The sequence below is a fragment of the Amblyomma mixtum genome, chromosome 7, assembly GCF_055824585.1.
Source record: "Amblyomma mixtum isolate Tamu chromosome 7, ASM5582458v1, whole genome shotgun sequence".
In the NCBI taxonomy this organism is placed as follows: domain Eukaryota; kingdom Metazoa; phylum Arthropoda; class Arachnida; order Ixodida; family Ixodidae; genus Amblyomma; species Amblyomma mixtum.
The window spans coordinates 21582179-21595100 of record NC_143018.1 but is presented as its reverse complement, the minus strand read 5'-3'; the positions used below and the strand labels follow the sequence as shown (position 1 = coordinate 21595100).

The following is a 12922-nucleotide window of genomic DNA, read 5'->3' as shown; positions in this document are numbered from 1 at the left end:
AATAGAATTCGATTGCTAGTCTTTTAGCGTTTGTGCTGGTTTCATTCATAAAGAAAACAAGCATTCATTGGGAAAAAATTCGGAGTAATATTTCTTCCTACCACTTTGAAACTCGTGACGTTGAAAATGGCCTTGAGACTTCTGTGGACTTAGTGATCACTGAGAAAAAGCGAATGGCGGTGTAGTCAATAGCCTCATACATCCTTAGACCAGAATAACTTTGGGTGTCATAGCAGTTTACTTCTGAACACGGCGGGCTGTTGTGGTACCTTTATTTCCTTTTCTGATCTTTCTTTTTTTTGCTTACGGAAGTGTTGTGATACCTTTACTTTATTTCGTCTCTGAAAGTTGCCTCATTATCATCAGAACATGGTATTTTTTTCGCAGTGCCCCTTCAAAGTAATCTCCAGTGTGTGCAGACGATGCAGGCATACTTGTGCTTGAAATAACGTATACGTGGCTCAAAAGGCAGAAACACCGTGTACGTCGCGCCCGGTCTGACCGGAGTGCATAACCCGTCTGCGAAGGAGCAGGCAAAGTTGTTACGGCCAGACGGCAAGGGTCAGCAACACGTGGAATGTTCTTCCTGTTTCCTGCAGAAGGATAGAAACGAGCAAAGCAGAAGAATGGCTGCTGTAAAGCGGTATTTTCGGAAGCGGTGCTGTTTCGGACTCGTTTATACGCTCTCACGCTTTCAGCTTGCTGTTACCCTCCTACCGCTACCCGTTAAGAAAAGAGTTGTACAAATAAATAACAAAGAGACAGACGTTGAGGTCAGTGCGCCAGCTTCATAAACACCTACTGCTTCCCTCTTAAACTCACTCTGCATTTATGCTTTGGTTTCGGTTACTTGGGGCGTCCGAAGCAGCCAGAATCTTCTTTCTTTTTACTCTTTGCTAGCTGACGAGAGCCCCAAATACCACGTGACTGCCTAAGAAAGCCCATAATTTCTGGTTAGTGCCTCTAGGCAGTTTGTTCCGCATATTGCTTCTCCTGGCTTTCCGCTTCCTCCAACGTAAAAAGAGAAACGGAAAAGAATCAAAGCGCGCGCTCCCTTTGGTAGAGGGAACCCGGAGCGTCGATTGGCAGAGAGCGAAAAAAGAGGCGGGAGAAAAAAAGACTACTTCCGGTACGTCATGCTGCAACGTCACTACCGGTTGGCGCTTCGCCACCGCCGCCGCTGCCGTCAGGAAACAAAGGAAAAACAAGAATCGAGAGCGGCGCGGCAACAACCTGCCTTCAAAACCGGAACGCGCAGCGACAGACGCGCACTTGGCATCGCTCTGCCGAGAGCGACGCCACAGTAACGACTGCGCGCCCGGCATTTAACTTTGTTTTTTAGTTCATCCGTCAAGTTTGATAGAAGCTTAGTGATTTGATTGTTTCAGTAGACATTTAATTTACCTTTGTGCATTGACTGTGCTACCTAAGTGGACGAAGACGTGTCGGTGACTCTGCGCGGACTTTAGCAGACGACGAAGTACGACTGTTGCAGACGACGCACGAAATAATCAGTGGATGTGTTCGGCTTCCGTGTTCTGGATATATTACCGGTATCTAATCAACGGCGTGCGCACGAAGTGGACGAGAGCGTCCGGCGTTTATTGCCAGAGCTGAGAGGAGACGAAGCAGCTGAAAAAGGGAAGAATCTTCATGTTTTCGCGCATCGGAGGACGCCGCAAGAGTTGGTCCACCATGTCGTCAAACATCGGCGTGCTAGCAGACGACAGTGGCTCGTTCCGGAATAGGGATGGCTACAAGATCGCCTGCACCACTTGGAGTCCTGAAGTACAACCCAGGTTTGTGAATGCTGGATTTCTTTTGCGCAACTAGGCGCATCTTGAGTTTTATTCCCGGTGTCTGCGGACGAGCGTAATGACTATGCAGCAGTATTACATGCCTCATGAAGCATGAAACATACCTTCTGATGCTTCTACTGCACTTCTAAGTTTAAACGCAGACTGTCTTAAATCATATTTAACTCCCGTTCCTGCACTGGTCATCATTCACTGCACACATACTTTGACAGATGTTAAAGATCGAATTCAAAGGGAAGAACTCAACGTAATAATCATAAATTCAGCATCGAAATGCTGCGCACGGCGGAAATTTTGATATGAGACTGTGATTTTGATATACCTGAGGCATCAGTCCCTAACTTATGATTGTTTACGAAGGACGATGGGTATCACAGAGAACCACAACGACAATGAATGGGTAGAAAGGGACCTTATAACATCACACATGGGGTCGTTCCGTGAAATGTATAGGGTTGGTCAATGGTTTCTGTACCACCGGGTCGGGCAGGTACGAAACCCCCGAAGCTCGAAATCTCTGTAGTGGGTAGGAGAAGTGCGACTCTCACCTCTGAGAATCTTGATAGTTATATTGGCGCCTTAAGCGCCAGGATATACAGCCGGAAAGCAGACGCTATTGCCTAGGGACTTCTGAACAACCCTCTATCCACACATCTTAGCGCTATAATTCTGGCAGGATGATTACATCATACCTCAAGTTATAAAGCAACAAATTGTGTTCTTGTGAGGTCAGAGGGACGCCGAACTCCCTGGCACGAACGCTCGAAGTCTGTGGAGGAACGCCAAGAATTCTATTTAGAACCTACAGTGCCTTTCCCTTGTTTCATACATTCGGGTGTTCGCGCCCTCTGAATGGGCCTCTTGCTGATGCCGTTCACCTCTTGTTTGGTTTATGGTTTGGTTTATGGGGTTTAACGTCCCAAAGCGACTAAGGCTATGAGAGACGCCGTAGTGGAGGGCTCCGGAAATTTCGACCACCTGGGGTTCTTTTACGTGCACTGACATCGCACAGTACACGGGCCTCTAGAATTTCTCCTCCAAAGAAATTCTAGCCGCCGCGGCCGGGATCGAACCCGCGTCTTTTGGGTCTGCAGCCGAACGCCATAACCGCTGAGCCACCGCGGCGGCGTTCACCTCTTGTAAAATGTAATTAGCGCGTTAGTGAGAATTGGCTTCTCTACTATTGCCTAAGCGATGACGTTAAAGCGATTTGCTAATAAGGAGCTCATGGGCCAAATTGATTAATAAGTGCGCGTTGCGAAGGATAATTAAGACGCTTGTTGCTAATGGAACATTTAGAATTGCTACAATCGTCTACACACAATTCTAATGCGAATGGGGTCGTGAAATTATTGTAATTATACAGAGTTGGAATTCGAAAGGGCCTTTTAATACCCACGCAGTGTTGAGGAGACCAGAGCGCCAGTTCGAACAAGCCGAAAGTTCGAATTATGCGAGATGGCATTCCACTGTTCACGCCTAGCGCTTTCGAATTTGGTTACTGTCTGCCATTCAGAATGCATGCAAGACCGCCTGCGTAGCTCCGTCTGCTTCGGCGCGTCTCGCCTTGCGTACACGAGGTCAACTGCTACTTAAACCGGAAGACCCGTCCTTGTAGCGCCAATAAGTGGAAGGACGCTCCTTAGATCCTTCTGCAACGGCGATTAAGCGACGCTCAAGGCAATTAAGGCCGTGTCTTTGATGGCCGTGAAACTCTTCCCGCTGTCTTTTGAGCTTTTGCGCGACGTACGCTGGGAGGGTAAAGGGGGAGGGGGGGGGGGGCGGTGGAGGGACCGGACGTTGGCGACGTCGCCACTCTCTGTTGCTTTCATCGTAGGATAAACTGTCACGCGACTGTCATATGCAGAGTTATTTAGACTAATCTAAAGTTGAAGGACGGTCGTGCAGCCTTTCTGCCGGAGCTCGAATAGTTAACTGCGCTTCAAAAGGGCTCCACACTGGCAAAACGCAGGCGTCTATTATTTCAAAATGCAGCGTAGTGACACCCCCATTTTGACCCGTAATGTCTGTATGAAGTAACAAAAGAAGCGAGGGCTGCGATGTTATTTTTTGTGTATCGTTTAAGTGCGCGAGTGTGACTCAAGCGAGGAGCCCTATAGACCTTTTCACTGTTTGCAGCTTTATCAAGCGCGCTTGCGTGTCGGATTGCGCTGCGCATGCTCAGTAAATGGCTGCACGAAATCCGCCAATCAGAACGCGGCTGGCACAGCCCCAGTGGAAATATGGCTGGGCCGAAAAAGGCAAATGTGAAGAGGTCAATTCGTGCTGCATTCGCGACACCGCAGTCTGCAGGGCATATCTTTGCAGTCGCTCCAAATGCTGCCTTATCTTTTGTACGCGCCGCTTTACAGTACGTTATTTAGACTGTCGCGACGAGCGATACAGGGGGGCCTGTGTTAACGTTTCGGTGTAATCCAGAGTTGGATGTAAATTAGCAGGGTCTGCCTTAGTCTCAGCAAGGGGCAAGGCGCTGACCTTGCTGAGGTCATTCCAAGCATCAACTAAGAAACACAATATTGAAGACACAAAACGTGATTAAAAAGAAGAGATTTTATGGTGATATGTACGTCCCAAAGCGACTCAGGCTGTAAAGGACGCCGAAGTGAAGGGCTCCGGAAATTTCGACCACCTGGGGCTCTTTAACGCGCACTGACATCGCACAGCAAACGGGCCTCTAGAATTTCACCTCCATCGAAATTCGATCACCGCGGACGGGATCGAACCCGTGTCTTTCGGATCAGCAGCCGAGCGCCATAACCACTGAGCCACCGCGGCGGCCTTATTAAAAAGAAGAGAAGCAGAAATTAAAGACAAAATACATTTTTGGTGCCTCTGGGAACAAAGCTTGTACAGATGAGCGATCCTAAGCGCCTATCTTTTTTTGAACGCGCTTTAAATTTCGTAGTGGCAGTATGTGATAAGCAGAAACAAGTCTATCTGAGCCGTATTTGTTGGCCTGCACAACGCACATGATCTACACTCATCGGCAAAAAGTTTGCGGTTTGTGTGTTCGTGGGAAATAATCTTTTTGTGCGTGGTAGAACAAGGGATTAGTGAAAAGCGTAAGAGCTTGAATCCGCATACCGTAAACTTTCGCCCATGACTGTACACGTTATCTGGCGCCTATTGCTGTGGAAGTAACAGCTTTTTGCCCGGTATGCAGCAACTTTTTATTTTTTCTTGCTTACTCATACGAGTGTTTGTGCGTTATGCTGACGTCTGAAATATGAGGTCAACTACTTCCAGCTGCTGCTGTTTTGTGCTAGCCAGGAAAATAAAAGAGGAAATGTCTTAAACGCAGACTGAGAGCTAATTGAAGTCGGCCTGCATCAATAGCTTACCGCAGTCTAACGAAAAAGATACTGCTTACACTGAAAGTTCCTTGTTTATAACCTATAAAAGAGCAACAAATTAAATACAGATGTAACCCTCCGCGGTGGCTCAGTGGTTACGGCGCTCAGCTTCTGACCCGAAAGACGCGGGTTCGATCCTGGCTGCGGCGGCCGAATTTCGATGGAGGCGAACTTTTAGAGGCCCGTCTACTGTGCGATGTCAGTGCACGTTAAAGAACCCCAGGTGGTAGAAATTTCCGGAGCCCTCCACTACGGCGTCCCTCGTAGCCTTAGTCGCTTTGGGACGTTGAATCCCCCTAAACCAAACTAAATACAGATGTCACCAACATCGGCAGTTCCAACAACCACGCTGTGGTTACGTCGATGCGGGTTTGTTCGCGAATCTCTGAGGCTAGGCTGCATCGCTATTCATTTCTCAACGGCAATGATAACGGAGTCTCTTTTGGTTTTGGCCTCACGAGTTTGAACTGATCGAATGTCGGGAAAATTTTGAAATCCATTTGTCTCAGCAACGAATGTTTCTTCTTCAGCCGCAGAATCGAATTTCAGTGAAAAAAAAAAAAATGGATGCTGTTGTCCACAGTGACCTTGTATCGTCCTACCTTACTCGATACTTCCACGGGAGGCAACGACCACTATTTTTGTGCACTCGGTAAAACTGTTTATTTTGAACTGGGTGCACTGAGATCACTGGCTTAGCAGCGACGAAAACAAGTCGCTTACGATCATCCCGATTGTCCGGAGGGACAGCGTAGCGGTTGGGAGTCGGGCAAAATAAAAAAAGAAGAAAATCACGAAATGCGGCAACTTTTCCTCCACACCGTCGAGATCACACAGAACCATTACGACCCTCTGTCTCCTCGCTGATGTGCGCCTATTGCGGCACAGCTGGTTTCGAAAAGCAGCTTGCGGCTGCTGCGAAGCTTACCCGTTGCAACGCCCGCCGAGTTCGACCGTAAAACAAGCAAGCGTATCGTACAGGAGCATTTCACGACCTGTGCTCATAGAAGCCTGATGCTTTCCCCACAAAAATGAATACAAATTCCAACAAAGAAATGGTAAATATTGGAATGTTTCTGTCTTTCTGAGTTTGCTGCGTTTGAAACAAAAATGTGTTTTTTTTTTTAACGCGTTCTCATCACTACCCGCATCTCCGCAAAACCTCTCCGTCTGATGTTGTGTGTTGTGTTGCCTGGTTGCACCAACCCTTAGCCTCCGCCCTTTTTTCACCGTTCACAAGCAGCCACCCAACAACAGCTAACGCAAATCCACCCTACTGCAGCTTCCCACACCTTTAACAACCCACCTCGTCCCTCTAAGAAGCCCTACCCACCACCCATACATTCATTTCCACCCGTAAGAAGTCCACGCAGCACTGGAAGGTAAAAGCGAAGGCGAAATATACAATTCAAATACGCAGCGGTCGCGTCACATCGTATGATCGCTGTGCATTGTTTTTCCCGCTTGCTCTGTGTTCGTATTTGTTGTAAACGTTTGCTTCTCTGCTCTTATGTGTACACGTCATGGGTTGGCCTAAAGTTTCCAGGACACGCGATCTTATATTGAGCGGTGTAGCCGAGCAATTACGGCGCCTATGAAGCTACCAAGATCTTCAGGGTTGAGGTTGTGGCTACTCCTCACTCTCCAAAGATTATAAGCTTCGGAATTTGCCGTAAATGCCCCTTGACAAGGCTCATAAGGGGTCTGGGGGTCTGGAGGCTTCTGGCAGTTCCTGCACATATACGCCGAGGGTGCACATAATAAAATAAAAAAATGGCAGTGGCTTAGCTCAGCTATGCCAGGATATACGTAGCAAGCTACCTTGGCGTCTCCGCTGAGCAAGACGTTCTTCTCGTTGCTCAGGCGTCTCCACCGCTCAGTCGGGCCGGCGCGGCTTCTTGCACGGCGGCGGCGGCTGCGAACTCTGACGTCACGCGCCGCGCACCTGCTGCTTCTCTCCGGTTTCGCGCATGCGCACTATCGGACTCCCAGGCTCACGTCGAAATGCTCGACTGGGTAGCGTAGTGTAGCTCTCGCTATAAAATAAAACTCTCACCAGGTGGTTCACTATATCATGCGAGCTTAGTGCTCACCTCGATGCGAGGTGATATTTCTTGCCTTCTCTGCGATCTTCTCAAATGCAGCGGCACCGTATAATCTGCCACTTGCAAATCGCTGGGTTATGTGTTTGCTGAGCGGACATCATACGTCCTCTATGCTGTCGTCTCGCTGCATGCAAGGTTTCCTTCAACAGCGAGGACACGACCGCAGACGAGCATCCCTTCTCGCTCCGACTTTCGACATCTTCTAGCGCGTTTACATTGAATTCCAACCGTTACGACTCTTTCGTCTCCACGCAATTTTCGCTCCTTTAAGCACAGCTCGCCTACAGCAGTAGACTGTGGCCAAGCGTCCCTTGCACGTGTTGGGCAACGACACGGTCATCAGCAGCGCACTTGATAAGGGTCCGAAACGCGAGCCTTTCGTTACCGCTACGCACGCAACTCCCGTGGCTGCGGCGGCGGACCGTGTTTCGTCCGTTGGGGGAACAAGGAAAGAGAAAGACGCGTGCAAGTTCCGCGTGAGAGACTATGAGCACGTGACCGAACGGCCAAGCTGAGATCTCCGAGAGAGATGGAGCGAGTGGGAAAGCAAGAAAGAAAAAGTAAGAGGGAAAGGGCGTTCAGCGGATCCACGCGTGCGGAAAGTGCAACGTTCGTAAAAGCATCGCCACTAACGCTTGCCTCATCGTGTTTCTGGCGGGAGCAAGCTGGCCGGGCCAGCGTATGGGAGGGTACGGCGAGTGGCTTCGGCCCTTGCAAAACTTTCGCAGATGGCTCGATTTTCGCACGAACGAGATCTTGGGGGCGTTCATTACCTTGCAGCAATTATCTATACTTATTTTTCTTGTTCCGTATCACCTTGTCTCTGCGTTGATAGGCACCGAACTGGACGCGAGAGTTGGGGCACACATTCCTCTCCAGCTATCAGTCGTGAGGGCAATGACGATAGCGATCAATAAAAGCTTGGTCGACGATTAAACTACACTTAAGAGCACATTGCGATAACCTTAGAGCCCCTTCCCCCCCGCTCCTCCTAGCAAGTACTCCTCTTTTATAGCTTCATAGATCGACAGGACCGGGGTTCGTTATCCCGGTGCCGCGCAATTCTTCACCAGGTTAAAAAAAAAAAAAAAAGCAGCCGAGTGCCATAACCACTGAGCCACCGCGGCGGTCGACTGGCTCAGTGGTTATGTCACTTGGCTGTTCACCCGAAAGACGTAGGTTCGATCCCGGCTGTGGCGGCCGAATTTCGATAGAGGGGACACTCTAGAGGCCCGTATTCTGTGCGACGTCAGTGCACGTTAAAGAACCCCAGGTGGTCGAAATTTCCGGAGAACTCCACTACGGCATCCCTCATAGCCTGAGTCGCTTTGGGACGTTAAGCACCCATAAACCATAAACTATTTACCAGCGCCGAAACAGTTTACATTCGGAGAGTCTTCGAAGAGGTTGATACACAGAAGGCAGTCTTTCGATGTCATTACTGCTCATCTCCCAAGGCGTTAAATAGAAAGCAGCAGTAAGGCGTGTCGGATTTGCTTCGCTGGTGGTGCGTGCCAGGTCCCAGAAGAGGCCAGGTACAACTCTCGAGGAAGGTAACAAAGGCTGTTGATAGGCTGGTATCATTTAACCGGTACTAAAGCAATTTGTGAACGGAGTGACTTCGTGGTGCATGCAACAAGGAATGAAATGAACAAAAAAAACATGAAAGAATAAGGGAAGAAGAAGAAAAAGTTATGGGCTGACAGGAAGAAAGAAACGAACGAAGAGGGAGAAAGCAAGACGGTCAGGAAGAAACCTAGCTAGGAAGAGAGAAAGAGACGGGAAGAAGGAACGAAAGAAACCTCTAGTTTTCCTGACGAGAGCACCCACGGCCATTCTGAAGGTCATGGGTGGTGCAACTTGCACATCTTGCACCGGCCACACGAAGTTTCGCGCGTGGCACGTTACCAAACTGACACCAAGACAGTGGCTTCGCATAGATGACTTGGGGAACGGCTCGATGCTATCAGGTTCGTGGAGGAACCGGTATCTTGCTGATCACAATAAGTGTTCGGTGTCTTTTCGTCAAGGCCGTATTGAGAAACACATCAATCCGTTACGACAGAAGTAGCGGCTTCCTGCGCTATTCCGGCTCTTGAGCTTCATTATTCCATGGGGTAACCCCGCTTGGTCGACGCTGGGGAGATCTAAGCCTTGTTCGCAAGCGCGAGATAAGATGAAAAATTAAAGCACCCGAGCTTTGCTCTAATCGCTGTGTCCGATCCGAGATAGCGTGAAAGCAACTAAAAATTACACAAGCGTATGGAATGTTTCCGACCACTTATACCGCGCTCTGACGGGACTGCGCTAGTGGCGAGAAATAGACGTGGATAACATAATGCGACCTTTGGAGATCGTTCTCAGATCTGGAGATATGAGAAATTTCTCAGTGCTGCAGTTCGAGTTAAAACAGCTGCTTGAGAATGCCGAGCATGAGCTTCTGGAGCGAAGGACACGAACCCGGTTCTAAAATTTTTTAAATGCACAATCCAAACCACAAGCTCCTTTGAGGCTGCCAGCTGCCCTTCATGCCTTCGGACGTATATTTTCTTGAGGGACTTGTGTTAATGCATCTTTCTAAAACGCTATCACAAATGAAGGAATACGAAGGACCGTCTCCGGGGAGCTGATGGCATAGTTGGTCGTTGCTGTTGTATGTTGCAATGAAAAACATTGATATTCGCGGGCTAATTAGAATAGTACGCCTGAGACGCGTTAAATCCTACTTACCATACCTTACGGTACCATACCGTATTATATCGTACCATACCATACCATACCATACCATACCATACCATACCATACCATACCATACCATACCATACCATACCATACCATACCACACCACACCACACCACACCACACCACACCACACCACACCACACCACACCACACCACACCACACCACACCATACCATACCATACCATACCATACCATACCATACCATACCATACCATACCATACCATACCATACCATACCATACCATACCATACCATACAATCGTGCACCGGATAGGAAAAATTAGCAGACAATTTGGCATGTGCCAAAGGCATCCTAAATCGTGAAGATTTAAGCGCTCCTTGGAGTTTCAGCTATGAACAAAACCTAGGAGGGTATGGAGAAATCAGTCTCTAGCTCCCTGCTTCAAAAAATAATCCCAGTGTTTGGAAATGGTTCAGCCTCCTTCTCAGGGACGACTGAATCGGCCAGCAGCAGCCATTTCTATGCGCGGTCGTCTATGTTGGCGGCTGGTCACGTGACTGAACATGACACTGCTCCGAAGAAGCATTTTTAAGGATTTAATTTCGCTTTCAGTTTTCCTCGTTGTCGAAATCTGTCCTGTGGTCGCGTTTTTCGCAGTGTTTGGTCAGAAACCTCTATTTAAAGTTCTCATTGTCGTTAAAACGGCGAGAAATGGGGCCACAGTTGTCGCTGCACATCCTGATACGTTTGCGACAAGCTTTATGAGCAGCAAAAACTGCGAAGAGGTTGGAACAACCGTGCAAGCAAAGCCTACAACAGTGATTCAAGGCAGAGAAAAGTTCACAACCGAACAGAGAATCACGTGGTCTCCTGCTTTGCCCATTGCGCTTCAAGACCCAAACAATTCTCATAGCAACTAATCTGTCACGCATATATCTTTATGGGAAGTAGCCCATGTCATCTTTACGAACGCCAGATATTATTGTGCTGGCATGATTGATGTAGTGGTTGCCCATGATCCATGACCTGTGTGGCGTGATGTAAAATGTCAGCGATATTTCCAGTACTGCTTTGTGAAACGCATTTCATATTGCGACACACGGCAAGGATTCATGCTTTAGCACAGATTCAGATTAGCAAAAAGACAACTGGCATTCATAAAAACGACTTTTTATGCAGAACACCACGTGGCAGATGAGATACCACGACTACCGCTTACGGCCGAAGCATGATGTGCGGAGTGGGAATTTGAACATTTCTTTCACCTCTTGTGGATCTCTTTTGTTCTTAAAATGCCAGCTGCTAGTTTGAGCTGGTTCCGTTCCCTCGCCTTTTTCGCTTTCGTTTTACTCTCCGTTAGTAAAGCTTAGTGCAACGGAATAGATGTTAGCGTTCCGACTAAAACTCTCCGATACAAACGGGCTTCAGAAGATTGGAAATTTGCAAGTGCTTCAAAAATTCTTGTAAGAATAGATTAATTGATGGAATGCAGGGGAGAGGATTTACATACTGACTCTATAGCTAATGCGGCAGTATGCCCAACCTCCCCACATTCCCGCGAACAGGACTGGCAGCGATTATGGCAACCCTTCCTGATGTCCTACCACTCTGTAGCGGTCGATGTTTGTGGAGTACTAATTTGGCAACATGGAGCTTTTCAGGTCATGTGTTTCTAACCGGTACCGTGGTCGCCGTTATTATCATGAAATCGAAATTTTCAGACATTCCTTCAACGTTTCAAACCCATTTAGCCACAGTGTGGACACTGGGAGACGCAAGATGATTCGTTTTGTTTTGCGCAATTAACACCGTGAAGCAAACTGCAAGAGCGTAGCGCGAATATTTATGGTTTTATACGGCTTTAGTAACGCGTTCTCATATTTTTTCTTGTTATTCAGTGGAAAGGTACGCGACAGCATCGTCTTAATTATAACTTACCTGGCATCAATAGTGAAAACTTATCTGACCGATCTGGCATTACATTCTTAGACATGACTGAAGGCATGACAATAAGGATGCTCAGAAGCAAATGGTTTATTCTTTTTAATCAGATCTCAGTACTTGTTGGAGCAGCTGTTATTTAATTTCGTATCTCTTCTAATAGTTTAAAAATATAAATTAACTGCGCGAGCGAAGGCAAGCGACAGCGGGTAGTATATTTGACGGCGCCGTAATTGCGTCGTCGCACGGGTTAGCACAATATACTCACCTAACCGCTCTGGCAACAGGCGGATCGCTGCATTGTTCTATTTTTCTGGAAACTTCATAAATGCGCCGGAAAGCAGCTTTATTCGAGGCCATTACTATAGGCAGCATTAACGGATGTTACAGGGACTGCCATTTTGTTCTCTATGAAGCACTGCGAAAAGCCGCCGGCGTGCGTAAGGGAATTATCGCCTCCTGCTCCAGCCTGCACTGCTCAAGCTACACGCTGGAATACAAAATGGCGCCTGTGACGTCACGTGCTTGCTCCGCTCATCCGGCGAGTCCGAATGAAGCCAAGCATTCCAGCTGGAAGAGTTTGTGAAATAAGAGGATGTATAAAGGCGGCGTTGCATTAATATAAAACGCGTTCTGTATGTACCCTGATCTCCAGGCAGTTCGGACATTGAGCTGTGTCACGCCATCCGACACTGCAATAAATTAGCGTGGTGACCAGAACTGTAGAACCTCTACCACACGCAAATTGGTGTGTTTTGCATTTTGGCATTTTCTCCACCCCCTAGCAAACGCTCTTTCTTTTGTGATTTGGGTGCACACGAATCTGCATGCTGTATAGTTAAGTCAAGGTTGTGGTCACACGTGTCTTCCTTCTCCATCTTTCGACCCTGCTTACGCAAGACGCCCAGAGTGCACAAGTACTCCATTGACGGATGGTGGATTGCTCCTATGTGCGAGCAGAGTCGGTAGCTTTGCGTGAG

General features: G+C 48.0%; 1 protein-coding gene across 3 annotated transcripts in view; it reads left to right on the top strand.

Annotated features, from left to right (window-relative positions):
• Positions 1 to 1228: 1228 nt before the first annotated feature.
• LOC149335213 (monoglyceride lipase-like) overlaps positions 1229 to 12922 on the top strand; it is a 54417-nt gene continuing 42723 nt past the window's right edge. For all 3 annotated transcript variants that reach the window (XM_089551891.1, XM_089551889.1, XM_089551890.1), the window contains exon 1: positions 1229 to 1799. In XM_089551891.1, coding sequence (XP_089408017.1) covers positions 1654 to 1799 — 146 coding nt within the window. In that variant the 5' untranslated portion in view covers positions 1229 to 1653. The remainder of the gene's footprint in view (positions 1800 to 12922) is intronic.